General features: G+C 37.3%; 3 protein-coding genes across 16 annotated transcripts in view; 2 read left to right on the top strand and 1 right to left on the bottom strand.

Moving 5' to 3' along the window:
* LOC133542467 (gastrula zinc finger protein XlCGF57.1-like) overlaps positions 1-8,568 on the bottom strand; it is a 59,971-nt gene extending 51,403 nt beyond the window's left edge. For all 3 annotated transcript variants that reach the window (XM_061886638.1, XM_061886636.1, XM_061886639.1), the window contains exons 1-2: positions 8,430-8,568; positions 4,493-4,715 (exon numbers count right to left, since the gene is read on the bottom strand). In XM_061886638.1, coding sequence (XP_061742622.1) covers positions 4,493-4,715 — 223 coding nt within the window. In that variant the 5' untranslated portion in view covers positions 8,430-8,568. The remainder of the gene's footprint in view (positions 1-4,492; positions 4,716-8,429) is intronic.
* Positions 1-17,191, top strand: part of LOC133542440 (zinc finger protein 180-like) — a 190,007-nt gene that overhangs the window by 152,436 nt on the left and 20,380 nt on the right. The window lies entirely within an intron of this gene.
* Positions 1-17,191, top strand: part of LOC133542536 (cardiomyopathy-associated protein 5-like) — a 39,286-nt gene that overhangs the window by 11,284 nt on the left and 10,811 nt on the right. The window contains exons 1-2 of one of the 6 annotated variants that reach the window (XR_009804175.1): positions 8,398-8,879; positions 9,117-9,229. The exons of 1 other annotated variant lie outside the window; for it this stretch is intronic. Coding sequence is in view for 2 of the 5 variants with exons in the window: in XM_061886761.1 (XP_061742745.1) it covers positions 9,106-9,229 (124 nt within the window). In the remaining 3 variants the exon portion in view is untranslated. 4 more of the 6 variants (XR_009804174.1, XR_009804176.1, XM_061886761.1 and 1 more) reach the window with 4 other exon arrangements.

Below are 17,191 nucleotides of genomic sequence, written 5' to 3'. Positions count from 1 at the left end.
AAAAGTCTGCGGGCTGTAGAGCGTTTTCTATTGGGTCTCCAGTACTCTGGAATGCCCTCCCGGTAACACTTCGAGATGCCACCTCAGTAGAAGCATTTAAGTCTCACCTTAAAACTCATTTGTATACTCTAGCCTTTAAATAGACCCCCCTTTTTGACCAGTTGATCTGCCGTCTCTTTTCTGCGCTGCCCCCCTCTCCTTCGTGGAGGGTGAGGGCACAAATTCGGTGGTCATAGATGAAGTGTTGGCTGTCCAGAGGCGGACCGCTCGCCTGTGCATTGGTTGGTGACATCTCTGCGCTGCTGACCCGTCTCGGCTCGGGATGGTCGCCTGCTGGCCCCACTATGGACTGGACTCTCACTATTATGTTAGATCCACTATGGACTGGACTCTCACTATTATGTTAGATCCACTATGGACTGGACTCTCACTATTATGTTAGATCCACTATGGACTGGACTCTCACTATTATGTTAGATCCACTATGGACTGGACTCTCACACTACTATGTTAGATCCACTATGGACTGGACTCTCACACTACTATGTTAGATCCACTATGGACTGGACTGTCACACTATTAACTAGATCCACTATGGACTGGACTCACACTATTATGTTAGATCCACTATGGACTGGACTCTCACACTATTATGTTAGATCCACTATGGACTGGACTCTCACACTATTATGTTAGATCCACTATGGACTGGACTCTCACACTATTATGCTAGATCCACTATGGACTGGACTGTCACTATTATGTTGGATCCACAATGGACTGGACTCTCACTATTATGTTAGATCCACTATGGACTGGACTCTCTCTATTATGTTAGATCCACTATGGACTGGACTCTCACTATTATGTTAGATCCACTATGGACTGGACTCTCACACTATTATGTTAGATCCACTATGGACTGGACTCTCACTATTATGTTAGATCCACTATGGACTGGACTCTCACACTATTATGTTAGATCCACTATGGACTGGACTCTCACTATTATGTTAGATCCACTATGGACTGGACTCTCACAATATTATGTTAGATCCACTATGGACTGGACTCTCACGCTATTATGTTAAATCCACTATGGACTGGACTCTCACTATTATGTTAGATCCACTATGGACTGGACTCTCACTATTATGTTGGATCCACTATGGACTGGACTCTCACACTATTATGTTGGATCCACTATGGACTGGACTCACACTATTATGTTAGATCCACTATGGACTGGACTCTCACAATATTATGTTAGATCCACTATGGACTGGACTCTCACGCTATTATGTTAAATCCACTATGGACTGGACTCTCACTATTATGTTAGATCCACTATGGACTGGACTCTCACTATTATGTTGGATCCACTATGGACTGGACTCTCACACTATTATGTTGGATCCACTATGGACTGGACTCACACTATTATGTTAGATCCACTATGGACTGGATTTTCCAAATATTATGCTAGATCCACTATGGACTGGACTCACACTATTGTGTTAGATCCACTATGGACTGGACTGTCACTATTGTGTTGGATCCACTATGGACTGGACTCTCACTATTATGTTAGATCCACTATGGACTGGACTCTCACACTATTAACTAGATCCACTATGGACTGGACTCTCACACTATTATGTTAGATCCACTATGGACTGGACTCTCACTATTATGTTGGATCCACTATGGACTGGACTCTCACTATTATGTTAGATCCACTATGGACTGGACTCTCTCACTATTATGTTAGTTCCAATATGGACTGGACTCTCACTATTATGTTAGATCCACTATGGACAGGACTCTCACACTATTATGTTAGATCCACTATGGACTGGACTCTCACTATTATGTTAGATCCACTATGGACTGGACTCTCACACTATTATGTTAAATCCACTATGGACTGGACTCTCACACTATTATGTTAGATCCACTATGGACTGTACTCTCTCACTATTATGCTAGATCCACTATGGACTGGACTCTCACACTATTTTGTTGGATCCACTTAGGACTGGACACTCACTATTATGTTAGATCCACTATGGACTTGACTCTCACTCTTATGTTAGATCCACTATGGACTGGACTCTCACACTATTATGTTAAATCCACTATGGACTGGACTCTCACACTATTATGTTAAATCCACTATGGACTGAACCCTCTCACTATTATGTTAGATCCACTATGGACTGGACTCTCACAGTACTATGTTAGATCCACTATGGACTGGACTCTCACACAATAACCAGATCCACTATGGACTGGACTGTCACACTATTAACTAGATCCACTATGGACTGGACTCACACTATTATGTTAGATCCACTATGGACTGGACTCTCACTTTTAAGTTAGATCCACTATGGACTGGACTCTCACTATTATGTTAGATCCACTATGGACTGGACTCTCACTATTATGTTAGATCCACTATGGACTGGACTCTCACTATTATGTTAGATCCACTATGGACTGGACTCTCACTATTATGTTAGATCCACTATGGACTGGACTCTCACTATTATGTTAGATCCACTATGGACTGGACTCTCACTATTATGTTAGATCCACTATGGACTGGACTCTCACACTATTATGTTAGATCCACTATGGACTGGACTCCCACTATTATGTTAGATCCACTATGGACTGGATTTTCCAAATATTATGCTAGATCCACTATGGACTGGACTCACACTATTATGTTAGATCCACTATGGACTGTCACACTACTATATTAGATCCACTATGGACTGAACTCTCACACTATTAACTAGATCCACTATGGACAGGACTCTCACACTATTATGTTAGATCCACTATGGACTGGACTCTCACTATTATGTCAGATCCACTATGGATTGGACTTTCACAATATTATTTTAGACCCACTCGACATCCATTGCATCCAGGTCTCCCCTAGATGGGGGTGGGTCACCAACATCTGCGGTCCTCTCCAAGGTTTCTCATAGTCATCCACATTGACGCCCCACTAGGTTGTGAGTTTTTCCTTGCCCTCTTGCGGGCTCTGGACCGAGGACATCGTTTTGGCTTGTGCAGCCCTTTGTGACACTAGTGATTTAGGGCTATATAAGTAAACGTTGATTGATTGACAGACTTGTTGAGAGACAACAAAAACTACTTTGAGACAAATCATAATCCAGAAACTTATTTTTGGAGAATGAGCTACAAGATTTTATAGCTGATTGTTGAACAGATGCAGCTTTAGAGGAAGCACTTTGGCTGGACTTTTAGAACATAGTTTGGTTCTGTAACTAGAATACAGCCTGATTGAGCCAAATTGAACTCTTGTCTCTGCATGATTCCTTGCTGCTAACCTGTTTAATACAGGGGTGTCCAAACTTTTTCCACTTTGCGCCGCAGACTAAAAAATCAAAGCAAGCGGGGGCCATTTTGACATTTTTTTTTATTTTAAAAACCAATACAATATATGTATAAAAAATATACATTTAGGCCTCCACTCAGGCTTGATCGCCAAAAGTTTTTGGTCAAAAAAAAATATTAAAAATGTGTCATTATTCAGTATTATTTTGTTTTATTATTATTCAAGTTTCAAATCTCCATCTGTCAAAATAATGACTTAAAATAATTAAGTTGTATGCTGTTTTTGTCAAAGAAAACCCTGTTTTTTGATGGGAAAAAAAACACAAAATATGCAATATTATCACCCAATATTTTTTTAAGTGGAATATTTCAGATTATATAATAATTGAAGCCTTAAAAAAAGTCAATAACTAATAACACCATTGATTTGAATTCATTATTATTTTTTGAGCAATGACACTTAAAAACAAATCACACTAAAATAATTGGGGATCCAAAATTAAAGTGTTAAAAAAAAAATGTTACTGTTTACTTTTAACACAATAATCTCAAGATCAACTTCAGATCTATACGTCAATTCTAACTTTTATTGTTGTTTATGTTTTTTGTTTGTTCATTTTAGGCCCTTCTTAATAAAAAAAAAACAGCCTAGTTTTTTATATGGCAAATACAAAATATGCAACATTTTCCCAAAAAAATATCTCAAAGTGGAAAATTTTACGTAATTGGAGCCTCGAATAGGTCAATAATTGCTAATGACATTGATTTTGATTCATTATTATTTTTTAAAGAAAGAAACAGCCTGCATGGCAGCTTTGTGTGATTAGAGTAAACATTGCAACATTTTCTTGTTACATTTCACCCGTTTTGCTCCTTTATATCACTTCTTCCGTTGAAAAAATTTTTCAATCGTATTTTTGGAATTTGCCGTAGGGCCGTTAAAAAAAAAAATCACCTGCGGGCCGTACTTTGGACACCCCTGGTTTTAATAGATGTCATCAGTGTTTGAAACTGACACAATAGAGGACTACCATTACTTGTAATGTTAGCCGCCTTGTACTAGCAGTTTTTTACTATTTAGCATCCATATTGGATGATATGTGGATGTTGTGCTTACTTGGACTGTGATGAAGCTGTGAGGACTCAGGTGGTTTGTCTTCATGCTCTTCAGTCTTCACAGAGACAACAGTCAGTGGAAACTTGCTGAGATCCGCCTCCTCCTGCCCTGGAAGAAACTCTTCCTCCTGAGTAACCCAGAGATCCTCCTCTTCCTCTTTGATGTGGGGGGGCTGTGGATCCTCCTGCTGCTGAAGGGGACGTTCTTCTTGACCAGCGTTCATCTGTTGGACATCCGCAAGACAACACAAACAAACTTCAGCTCAGATGAATCAAATATTTTTTTTTAAGTCTATCAAATATAATATTTTCCAAGTGGACTGAGAGACTTTGCGGTGATGTTCTTCTACACATGGAATAATCATAGTTTATTGATTATTGTGAATTGTGTACGTGATCTTGTTTTCTACATTTACATTAATCAATGATAAAAAAGTAACAGTTTACAGGTACGACCATATAATCCCACTAAAACACTAATAACACAACAAGCAGATAAAGGATTTTCCAGAATTATCCTAGTAAATGTGTCTAATAACATCTGAATCGCTCCCACTGCATAGTCTTTTTTTTTCTTTCTAGTCCTTCACTCTCACTTTCCTCATCCACGGATCTTTCATCCTCGCTCAAATTCATGGGGAAATCGTCGCTTTCTCGGTCCGAATCGCTCTCGCTGCTGGTGGGCATGATTGTAAACAATGTTCAGATGTGAGGAGCTCCACAACCCGTGACGTGACTCTAAAGTAGTGGTTCTTAACCTGGTTGGAGGTACCGAACCCCACCAGTTTCATTTGCACATTCACCGAACGCTTCTTTAGTGACACGTTTCCAGTGAGAGTCGGACTCCGCCATGGCACCGATTCTTTTATGGACGGAATTTCAAGGCGTTGAAGGGATCAGGTTTGGTGACTGCAGGATTAGGTCTCTGCTTTTTGCAGATGATGTGGTCCTGATGGCTTCATCCGGCCAAGATCTTCAGCTCTTACTGGATCGGTTCGCAGCGGAGTGTGAAGCGACCGGGATGAGAATCAGCACCTCCAAGTCCGAGTCCATGGTTCTCGCCCGGAAAAGGGTGGAGTGCCATCTCCAGGTTGGGGAAGTGACCCTGCCCCAAGTGGAGGAGTTCAAGTACCTAGGAGTCTTGTTCACGAGTGAGGGAAGAGTGGATGGTGCGGCGTCTTCAGTATTGCGGACGCTGTATCGATCCATTGTGGTGAAGAAGGAGCTGAGCCGGAACGCAAAGCTCTCAATTTACCGATCGATCTACGTTCCCATCCTCACCTATGGTCATGAGGGAGGTGTTTAGGGCACGTCCGACCGGTAGGAGGCCAGGCGGAAGACGCAGGACACGTTGGGAAGACTATGTCTCCCAACTGGCCTGAAAATGCCTTGGGATCCCCCGGGAAGAGCTAGACGAAGTGGCTGGGGAGAGGGAACTCCGGGCTTCCCTGCTTAGGCTGTTGCCCCCGCGACCCGACCTCGGATAAGCGGAAGAAGATGGATGGATGGATGGTGTGTAATTTGTTGTGAGTTTGTGCACTGTCTTAGTTTTGTTGCTTGAACAAGGTGATGTTCATTTTGTGCACCAGTAAAAAAAAAATATGGTATCACTTTAGTGTGGGGAACATATTCACCATTAATTAGTTGCTTATCAACATGCAAATTAGTAACATATTGGCTCTTAACTAGTCAATAGGTACTAATTAATAATGCCTTATTCAGCAAGGCCTTATTATAACCCTAACCCTGACCCTAACCAAATAACTCTGAATTAAGTCTTTATTACTTAGAATATGTTCCCCTAGTTTACAAATAACTCTAAATTAAGTGTTTATTACTTAGAACAGGGGTAGGGAACCTATGGCTCTAGAGCAGGGGTCGGGAACCTTTTTGGCTGAGAGAGCCAAGAAGCCAAATGTTTTAAAAGGTATTTCCGTAAGAGCCATATAATATTTTTTTTTTACACTGAACACAACTAATCACATACATTTTTAAGTAAAACCAACATTTGTAGAGTATAATAAGTCTGTTATTCTCTGTAATAACATTGTTATTCTGAAGCCAACTGTGGAGGGGGTGTGGCCTGCGGGCCTGCAGCGAAGCGGGGTGTGCCAGGACCGGCCTCGAAATCAGCGACAGGTGCGTAGAAGGCCCACCTGGGCCTTGTTAGCTAATCACCTGTCACTATGTTATAAGCAGCAGCCAGGAGGAGAGACAGGGTTGGGGCTGGAGCCGGAGTGTGAGCGAGAATGAAAGAGAAAAAGACAATTGCTGGATAGCAACTAAGAGACTTATTGAAAGATAAAACAATATTTTAACCCTGAAACAGGCTCTCATGTCGGTGCTTGGTGGTCTGAATAAACCCTAGGAAGGCAAGCCCCACACTAATCAATAATAAATAAATAACTTTTTACCATTAACGCAACTTCTTTCAAAATATAAAACATTCTCATGCATCTTTAATCCATCCATCCGTTTTCTACCGCACCTGTTCAAGAAGTTGCGTTAATGGTAAGAAGTTATTTATTTATTAATGGTTAGTGTGGGGCTTGCCCTCCTGGGGGTTCTTCAGACCACCAAGCACCGACTTGAGAGCCTGTTTCAGGGTTACAATATTATTTTATTTTTCAATAAGTCTCTAAGTTGCTTTCCAGCAATAGTATTTCCAGCCCCCAACCCAGTCTCTCCTCCTGGCTGCTGCTTATAACAGAGCGACAGGTGATTAGATAACAAGGCCCAGCTGGGCCATCTATGCACCTGTCGCTGCAGTCCCGCAGGCCACGCCCCCTCCACAGTTAGCTTCAGAATAACAATGTTATTACAAAGAATAAGAGACCTATTATACTCTAGAAATGTTGGTCTTAATTAAAAATGCACGTGTTTAGTTGTGTTCAGTGTTAAAAAAATATATTATATGGCTCTTACGGAAATACATTTTAAAATATTTGGCTTTTTGGCTCTCTCAGCCAAAAAGGTTCTCGACCCCTGACTTAGAATATGTTCCCCTAGAGTCCAAATAACTCTAAATTAAGTCTTTGTTACTTAGAATATGTTCCCCATATTCTAGGGACGGCGTGGCGCAGTGGGGAGAGTTGCTGTGCGCGACCCGAGGGTCCCTGGTTCAATCCCCACCTAGTACCAACCTCGTCACGTCCGTTGTGTCCTGAGCAAGACACTTCACCCTTGCTCCTGATGGGTGCTGGTTAGCGCCTTGCATGGCAGCTCCCTCTGTCAGTGTGTGAATGGGTCAATGTGGAAGTAGTGTCAAAGCGCTTTGAGTACCTTGAAGGTAGAAAAGCGCTATACAAGTACAACCCATTTATTATTTAAAGTGTTACCAAAAACATACAAGTTTGTCTTGAATTTGAATAAAATAAACATTTTATTTTTCACTAAAGAAGGGTTCGGTGAATGCGCATATTAAACTGGTGGGGCTCGGTACCTCTAACAAGGTAAAGAACCACTGAGCTAGACAAAGTGGCTGGGGAGAGGAGAGTCTGGGATTCCCTGCTTAGGCTGCTGCCCCCACGACCCGACCTCGGTAAGCGGAAGAAGATGGATGGATACACTGGCATAAAAAGTTAAATTTTTATCCCGTAAGGCGTCTTTGAGTACACTGAAAAGCGTTATACCATATAAAATGTTTTATTATTATTATACCATGTGACTTATTCCAGACTTAAATTACGAAACGTTCGTTCCTTTCTGGTAGCAAATATTTAATGACGTTAAGCGTGACTGAAATATACAACAAAAAAATAGTAAAGCATTAAATAAGTCAATATAATTCTCATAGAGAACATATAAAATACACACCTAAAAAAAAACGCTCGCATTTGCTACAAAGGCCTGCTAGCGCTCTAACGCTAGCACGTTAGCTTCGAACAACATATCAGGTAAATAATATAAATAATATGAAAATATATAATGTATATTACCTCATAAGCCGCGTGTACAAGAGAGGAGTGGAATATATTCTTCCTAAAAAAAAAAGTATCAATCAAAAATTGTTACACCAGCAACTCTTTATTTTGTTCTGTGGCCGGGCGAAGGAAGTGTGCACCACTCACTATTGTCCCAGTGAAACACGTGTTTGGACAACATATGTTCCGCGGTGGATGACGTCACACAGGAGGAAGAACAAAACAAGATGGCGTCTGGCGGAGGATACGTTGTTTTGGTTATTATGGTTTCTAGGTCTTAATTACAACGTACATGTGCACATGTGTGTCGTTTAACAGAGTAAACGTCGTTATTAATTGTTTGTATGCGGATACATTAGTCTGAGTGCACTTATACGTGCTAGCCTAGCCTGCTGGTTAGCTTAGCTTGTTAGCTGCTAACGAAGAGAGGCGGAAGTGATCGACACATCGAAGCGGCGATCCAATGTAAAGTATTATTATTATTATTGTTATTATTGTGTATACGTTACAAATGATGTGAGCCTTGTACTTGTTTGGGTCCAGATACATTAGTTTAAGCGCACCGTGTTGCTTCCCGTACTAGCTAGTTAGCTTAGCTTGTTAGCTGCAAAAAAAACAGGCGGAAGTGATCAAAACACATTGCTTAGTTAAGCTCAAGTGTGAGTGTAAAGTGTTGCGATTGTGTGTGAAAATGTGCAAAAGAACGACAGCAGAGTACGAGGAGGAACTTTGTCCAACAAAAGAGGAGAAGGAGCGACAACATCAACTACTGGACGCTGTTTTCAAGAAACATCAAGTTGTGTTACACAGAACAGGTTTGTTTACTTCTTACTCTCACATGTTTACTAACTTTATATTTATTTAATACCGTCATTCTTAAAGACCTACTGAAAGCCACTACTAGCGACCGCACAGTCTGATAGTTTATATATCAATGATGAAATATTAACATTGCAACACATGCCAATACGGCCGCTTTAGTTTACTAAATTGCAATTTTAAATTTTGCGCGGAAGTATAATGCTAAAACGATGACCAGTGCGCGTGACGTCACGCATTGTAGAGGACATCTTGTTCCAGCACAGTTCCTAGCTATAAGTCGTCTGTTTTTATCGCATACTTCCACAGTTTTATGGGCATCTGTGTTGCTGAATCTTTTGCAATTTGTTCAATGAATAATGGAGACGTCAAAGAAGAAAGCTGTAGATGGGATGCGGTGTATTGCGGCCGCCTTTAGCAACACAAACACAGCCGGTGTTTTATTGTTTACATTCCCGAAAGATGACGGTGAAGCTTTACTATGGAACAGAGCGGTCAAGCGAACAGGGTTGGATTGGACCACACACTCAAAGTACAGTGTATTATGCAGCGATCATTTCAAAAGATCGTGTTTCGAAGAGGGTACCTTGCAAAGGGTAGAGATGGGCATCGCCACTACCCGTCAACTGGTGCTGAAGAAAGATGCGGGGCCGACCTTCAGGTTGTACAGGTACGACCATATAATCTCACTAAAACACTAGTAACACAATAAGCATATAAGAGATTTTCCAGAATTATCCTAGTAAATGTGTCTAATAACATCTAAATCTCTCCCACTGGATAGTCACTCTCACTTTCCTCATCCACGAATCTTTCATCCTCGCTCAAATTAATGGGGAAATCGTCGCTTTCTCAATCCGAATCGCTCTCACTGCTGGTGGCCATGATTGTAAACAATATTCAGATGTGAGGAGCTCCACAACCCGTGACGTCACGCGCACATCGTCTGCTACTTCCGGTACAGGCAAGGCTTTTTTATTAGCGACCAAAAGTTACGAACTTTATCGTGGATGTTCTCTACTAAATCCTTTCAGCCAAAATATGGCAATGTCGCGAAATGATCAAGTATGACACATAGAATGGACCTGCTATCCCCGTTTAAATAAGAACATCTCATTTCAGTAGGCCTTTAATATGTTGTATGTAAGAATGTGGGTGTTGTTGATGCACATACGTCTGGTACTTGAGACCACGTGGTTGACGGCATTCTGTCGAATTTATCTACTTGTAAAAAATGTGTCACTTATCTTAGTCCATTCGTAAAATAAATGGCTTTACTTAAATTATAGTCTCCTCACTTTATACAGTCATTAGGACAAAAGACCATGGGAGGACTTTTCCCTTTAAAAGGGAAACATATTCACTGTGGCAGGACAGTATCAAGATGAACTAATCACTCAATTTATTATCAATATATCCTGTTCTTGTTACATGATACACATATGTTTTTCTTTATTTTATGCATTCTGAATCGTAAATAAGCACTAACAAAAGTCAGCCAACGGTTGAGTCAATGGCAGTCGCTCTGTTTTGCCTATAAAGTGCTCTAAATCAGTGTTTTTCAACCACTAGTGTGCTGTGAGATACAGTCTGATGTGCCGTGGGAGATGATCTAATTTCACCTATTTTTGGTTAATTAAAAATATGTTTTGCAAACCAGTAATTATAGTCTGCAAATGATGTGTTGTTGTTGAGTGTCGGTGTTGTCTAGAGCTCGGCAAAGTAACCGTGTAATACTCTTCCATATCATTTGGTGGAAGCCGGTAGCTTATTGTTTTGTGGATGTCGAAAACAGCGGGAAGCAGTGTGCAGGTAAAACCTGATCTAATGCTTTAACCAAAAATAAACAAAAGGTGAGTGCCCTTAAGAAAAAGTATTGAAGCTTAGGGAAGGCTATGCAGAATGAAACTAAAACTGAACTGGCTACAAAAACAGAATGCTGGACGACAGCAAAGACTTACCGTTGAGCAAAGACGACATCCACAATGTACATGACAATCAACCATGTCCCCACAAAGAAGGATGAAAACAACTGAAATAGTCTTGATTGCTAAAACTAAGAAGATGCGGGAAATATCGCTTAAAAGGAAGACATGTAACTGCTACAGGAAAATACCAAAATAAAAGAAAAAAACACCAAAATAGGAGTGTCAGACAAGAACTAAAACACTACAGACAGGGAAACAGCAAAAAAAAAAGTCCAAATAAGTCAGGGTGTGATGTGACAGGTGATGACAGTACACCTACTTTGAGACAAGAGCTACAGTGATGCATGCTTGGTTATGCTTTAAAGTTGTATCCAACAATTGCAAAAAACGACTTTTTACTGTCAACCGAGTTTCATTTTTTTAATAATTTCTGCTGGTGGTGTGCGTCCGCATTTTTTCAACGCAAAAACTGTGCCTTGGCTCCAAAAATATTGAAAAACACTGCTCTAAATAACATCCTCAAACCTCCGTCATCATTTCATATACACGCCGTAAGTATATATGTCATGTAGTAACAATCATGACAACATGTAATATATACATGACGTATGTATATATGTAGTATCTAGTAACATTCATAATAACATGTAATATATACATGTCAGTATATATGTAGTATCTAGTAACATTCACAATAACATGTAATATATATAATACGTAAGTATATATATGTCATGTAGTAACAATCATGATAACATGTAATATATACATGATGTAAGTATATATGTAGTATCTAGTAACATTCATAATAACATGTAGTATATACATGATGTAAGTATATATGTTATGTAGTAACAATTATAACAACATGTAATATATACATGATGTAAGTACATATGTAGTATCTAGTAACATTCATAATAACATGTAGTATATACATGATGTAAGTATATATGTAGTATCTACTAACATTCATAATAACATGTAATATATACATGATGTAAGTATATATGTTATGTAGTAACATTCATAATAACATGTAATATACACATGATGTAAGTATATATGTCATGTAGTAACATTCATAATAACATGTAATATATACATGATGTAAGTATATATGTAGTATCTAGTAACATTCATAATAACATGTAGTATATACATGATGTAAGTATATATGTTATGTAGTAACAATTATAACAACATGTAATATATACATGATGTAAGTACATATGTAGTATCTAGTAACATTCATAATAACATGTAGTATATACATGATGTAAGTATATATGTAGTATCTACTAACATTCATAATAACATGTAATATATACATGATGTAAGTATATATGTTATGTAGTAACATTCATAATAACATGTAATATACACATGATGTAAGTATATATGTCATGTAGTAACATTCATAATAACATGTAATATATACATGATGCAAGTCTATATGTAGTATCTAGTAACATTCATAATAACATGTAGTATATACATGATGTAAGTATATATGTTATGTAGTAACAATTATAACAACATGTAATATATACATGATGTAAGTATATATGTAGTATCTAGTAACATTCATAATAACATGTAGTATATACATGATGTAAGTATATATGTAGTATCTACTAACATTCATAATAACATGTAATATATACATGATGTAAGTATATATGTTATGTAGTAACATTCATAATAACATGTAATATACACATGATGTAAGTATATATGTCATGTAGTAACAATCATGATAACATGTAATATATACATGATGTAAGTATATATGTAGTATCTAGTAACATTCATAATAACATGTAGTATATACATAATGTAAGTATATATGTTATGTAGTAACAATTATAACATGTAATATATACATGATGTAAGTATATATGTAGTATCTAGTAACATTCATAATAACATGTAGTATATACATGATGTAAGTATACATGTAGTATCTAGTAACATTCATAATAACATGTAATATATACATGATGTAAGTATATATGTTATGTAGTAACATTCATAATAACATGTAATATACACATGATGTAAGTATATATGTCATGTAGTAACATTCATAATAACATGTAATATATACATGATGTAAGTCTATATGTAGTATCTGGTAACATTCACAATAACATGTATTATATACATGATGTAAGTATATATGTCATGTAGTAACATTCATAATAACATGTAATAAATACATGATGTAAGTATACATGTCATGTAGTAACATTCATTATAACATGTAATATGTACATGATGTAAGTATAAATGTAGTATCTAGTAACATTCATAATAAAATGTAATATATACATGATGTAAGTATATATGTCATGTAGTAACATTCATAATAACATGTTATATATACATGATGTAAGTATATATGTAGTATCTAGTAACATTCATAATAGCATGTATTATATACATGATGTAAGTATATATGTCATGTAGTAACATTCATAATAACATGTAATATATACATGATGTAAGTATATATTTAGTATCTAGTAATATTCATAATAACATGTAATAAATACATGATATAAGTATATATGTCATGTAGTAACATTCATTATAACATGTAATATATACATGATGTAAATATATATGTAGTATCTAGTAACATTCATAATAACATGTAATATATACATGATGTAAGTATATATGTAGTATCTAGTAACATTCATAATCACATGTAATATATACATGATGTAAGTATGTATGTCATGTAGTAACATTCATAATAACATGTAATATATACATGATGTAAGTATATATGTAGTATCTAGTAACATTCATAATAACATGTAATATATACATGTCAGTATATATGTAGTATCTAGTAACATTCACAATAACATGTAATATATACAATACGTAAGTATATATATGTCATGTAGTAATATTCATAATAACATGTAATATATACATGATGTAAATATATATGTAGTATCTAGTAACATTCACAATAACATGTAATATATACAATATGTAAGTATATATATGTCATGTAGTAACATTCATAATAACATGTAATATATACATGATGTAAATATATATGTAGTATCTAGTAACATTCACAATAACATGTAATATATACAATATGTAAGTATATATATGTCATGTAGTAACATTCATAATAACATGTAATATATACTTGATGTAAGTATATATGTAGTATCTAGTAACATTCATAATAACATGTAATATATACATGTCAGTATATATGTAGTATCTAGTAACATTCACAATAACATGTAATATATACAATACGTAAGTATATATATGTCATGTAGTAATATTCATAATAACATGTAATATATACATGATGTAAATATATATGTAGTATCTAGTAACATTCACAATAACATGTAATATATACAATATGTAAGTATATATATGTCATGTAGTAACATTCATAATAACATGTAATATATACATGATGTAAATATATATGTAGTATCTAGTAACATTCACAATAACATGTAATATATACAATATGTAAGTATATATATGTCATGTAGTAACATTCATAATAACATGTAATATATACATGATGTAAGTATATATGTCATGTAGTAACATTCATAATAACATGTAATATATACATGATGTAAATATATATGTAGTATCTAGTAACATTCACAATAACATGTAATATATACAATATGTAAGTATATATATGTCATGTAGTAACATTCATAATAACATGTAATATATACATGATGTAAGTATATATGTCATGTAGTAACATTCATAATAACATGTAATATTTACTTATTTTGCTCATTTTAAGCATACGCCGCATATTAATTTCATAGCGCGCCTTTTCTTCCAAATTAACATCACTGCCAATCACGGCAGACCTCATGAGAGAGAACAAACATAATAAAACAATCACTTACTGTATAATGTCTGCTCTCACTGCGATGCCGTCTGATGGGATGTTTACATCCAATAACCAATATCCTCACACCCCTAACGAGTTAAAATTAGTCAGCTGACATATGCAGTAACATATTGGGTCATTTCTCATTTTATCATTTTGTCAAAACTATTATTATTAACATACTTGTTAATTTACTGTTAATATCTGCTTACTTTCTGTTGTAACACATTTCTATCTACACTTCTGTTAAAATGTGATAATCACTTATTCTTCTCTTCTTTGATACTTTACATTAGTTTTGAATGATACTACTTACTTGGGTATGGATCCGATACCAAGTAGTTAGTTAGAGGGTCACTATGCATTTTGTTTTTGATTTTCAAGACCATTTTGACCACAGTTATAATCAGACAAATTATATACAATAACAATTAAATATTCTGATAGAAATCATTTGGGTTTTTTTGCCCTTAAAGTCTTCCTGTGTCCTGGGACTTATTTCTTTGTTTACAATAACAAATACTGCAAAATATGTTGTGCTAATAACGAATATCAGTTTCATCACTGTAGTATCGTCTATAAACTACTTCTATACTTGGTATCGTTGCTATCAATCCGCCCATTTTTGTTTACATTCTACAACACATGTTTAGTTATTCCTTGTCCTCCAGTAAGAAACCATAGTGGCTCCAACACAGCCGCGAGAGTTCAGTTCAAGCGGATCCAAGACAGCAGCGAGTGTCCCGTCCACAGGAAACCATCTCAAGCGGAGGCGGATCAGCAGCGTAGAGATGTCCCCAACCGATACACAGGCGAGCGGTCCATCCTGGGTCTCGACTCTGGACAGCCAGTGCTTCGTCCATGGTCATTGGACCGGACCCCCTCCACAAGGGAGGGGGGGACATAGGAGAAAGGAAAGAAGCGGCAGATCAACTGGTCTATAAAGGAGGTCTATTTAAAGGCTAGAGTATACAGATGAGTTTTAAGGTGAGACTTAAATGCTTAAATTCATAATTCGACCCGGTAAATATAAACAAAACAAAACACGGGCGGAAAGCAATAATCGGTAAAAAAAATTTAAAAATCCGTGTCCTGAGGATGCACGGAATTCCGGAATTTCGCGTCTGTCCTGATTTCGATACGTAAAAAGACACATAAAGTGAATTAACGCCATCACTGACACCTTTTGCAGCTATGAAAGCTTCAACTCTTCAGGGAAGGCTGCCCACAAGGCTGCGGAGTGTGTTTATAGGAATTTTCTTCCAAAAGTGCATTGGTGAGGTCACACGCTGACGTTGGTCGAGAAGGCCTGTCCCTCTGTCAAATTCATCCCAAAAGTGTTCTATCGGGTTCAGGTCAGGACTCTGTGCAGGCCAGTCAAATTCATCCACACCAGACTCTGTCATCCATGTCTTTATGGACCTTGCTTTGTGCGGGGATGCACAGTCATGTTGGAAGAGGAGGGGGCCCTTTCCAAACTGTTCCCACAAAGTTGGGAGCATGGAATCGTCCAAAATGTTTTGGTATCCTGGAACATTCAAAGTTCCTTTCTCTGGAACTTAAGAGCCAAGCCCAACTCCTGAAAAACAACCCCACCGCTGAGCCCTCTGTCAGTTTACGTGGCCTACCACTTCATGGCTGAGTTGCTGTTGTTCCCAAACTGATAAAGCTGTTCAGATGCACTTTTCTGGCGGACGACAAGGAAGATGAATCTGATGACGAGGATACCTACCTGGATGGTGTTCCTGATCTGTTTCCAGACCTGAGTAGCTATGAGAGGAAAATTGATGTTGAACTCTGAGTGTAAACATAACTTGGCCCTAGGGAATTGAACCATTAAGTATAAAAGAAATCGCAAGAAGAAGTTATTGGGGATGGGGAGATTCTGGGTAAGTTATGTGATAAACAGGAGGGAAATGTCAGAATAATTGTATGCAAGTTATCACAACACTTTGTGTTGCCATGAGTTCCCGGCGAGAGGACAAAAGCTGTCTTGGATCCTACCAAGCAAAAGGCTTGTAAAACTCCACTGTGTACGATCGGAGGAGACAGGCGGGATTCAGTTTCTTTGATCTATTTTGATCCACAGAAAGATCTTATCTTGACCCGAGATCTACAAA

This window comes from Nerophis ophidion, linkage group LG24 (genome assembly GCF_033978795.1).
Source record: "Nerophis ophidion isolate RoL-2023_Sa linkage group LG24, RoL_Noph_v1.0, whole genome shotgun sequence".
Lineage (NCBI taxonomy): Eukaryota > Metazoa > Chordata > Actinopteri > Syngnathiformes > Syngnathidae > Nerophis > Nerophis ophidion.
Note: the sequence above shows the minus strand (reverse complement) of the source record. Positions and strands in the feature narration are given on the sequence as shown.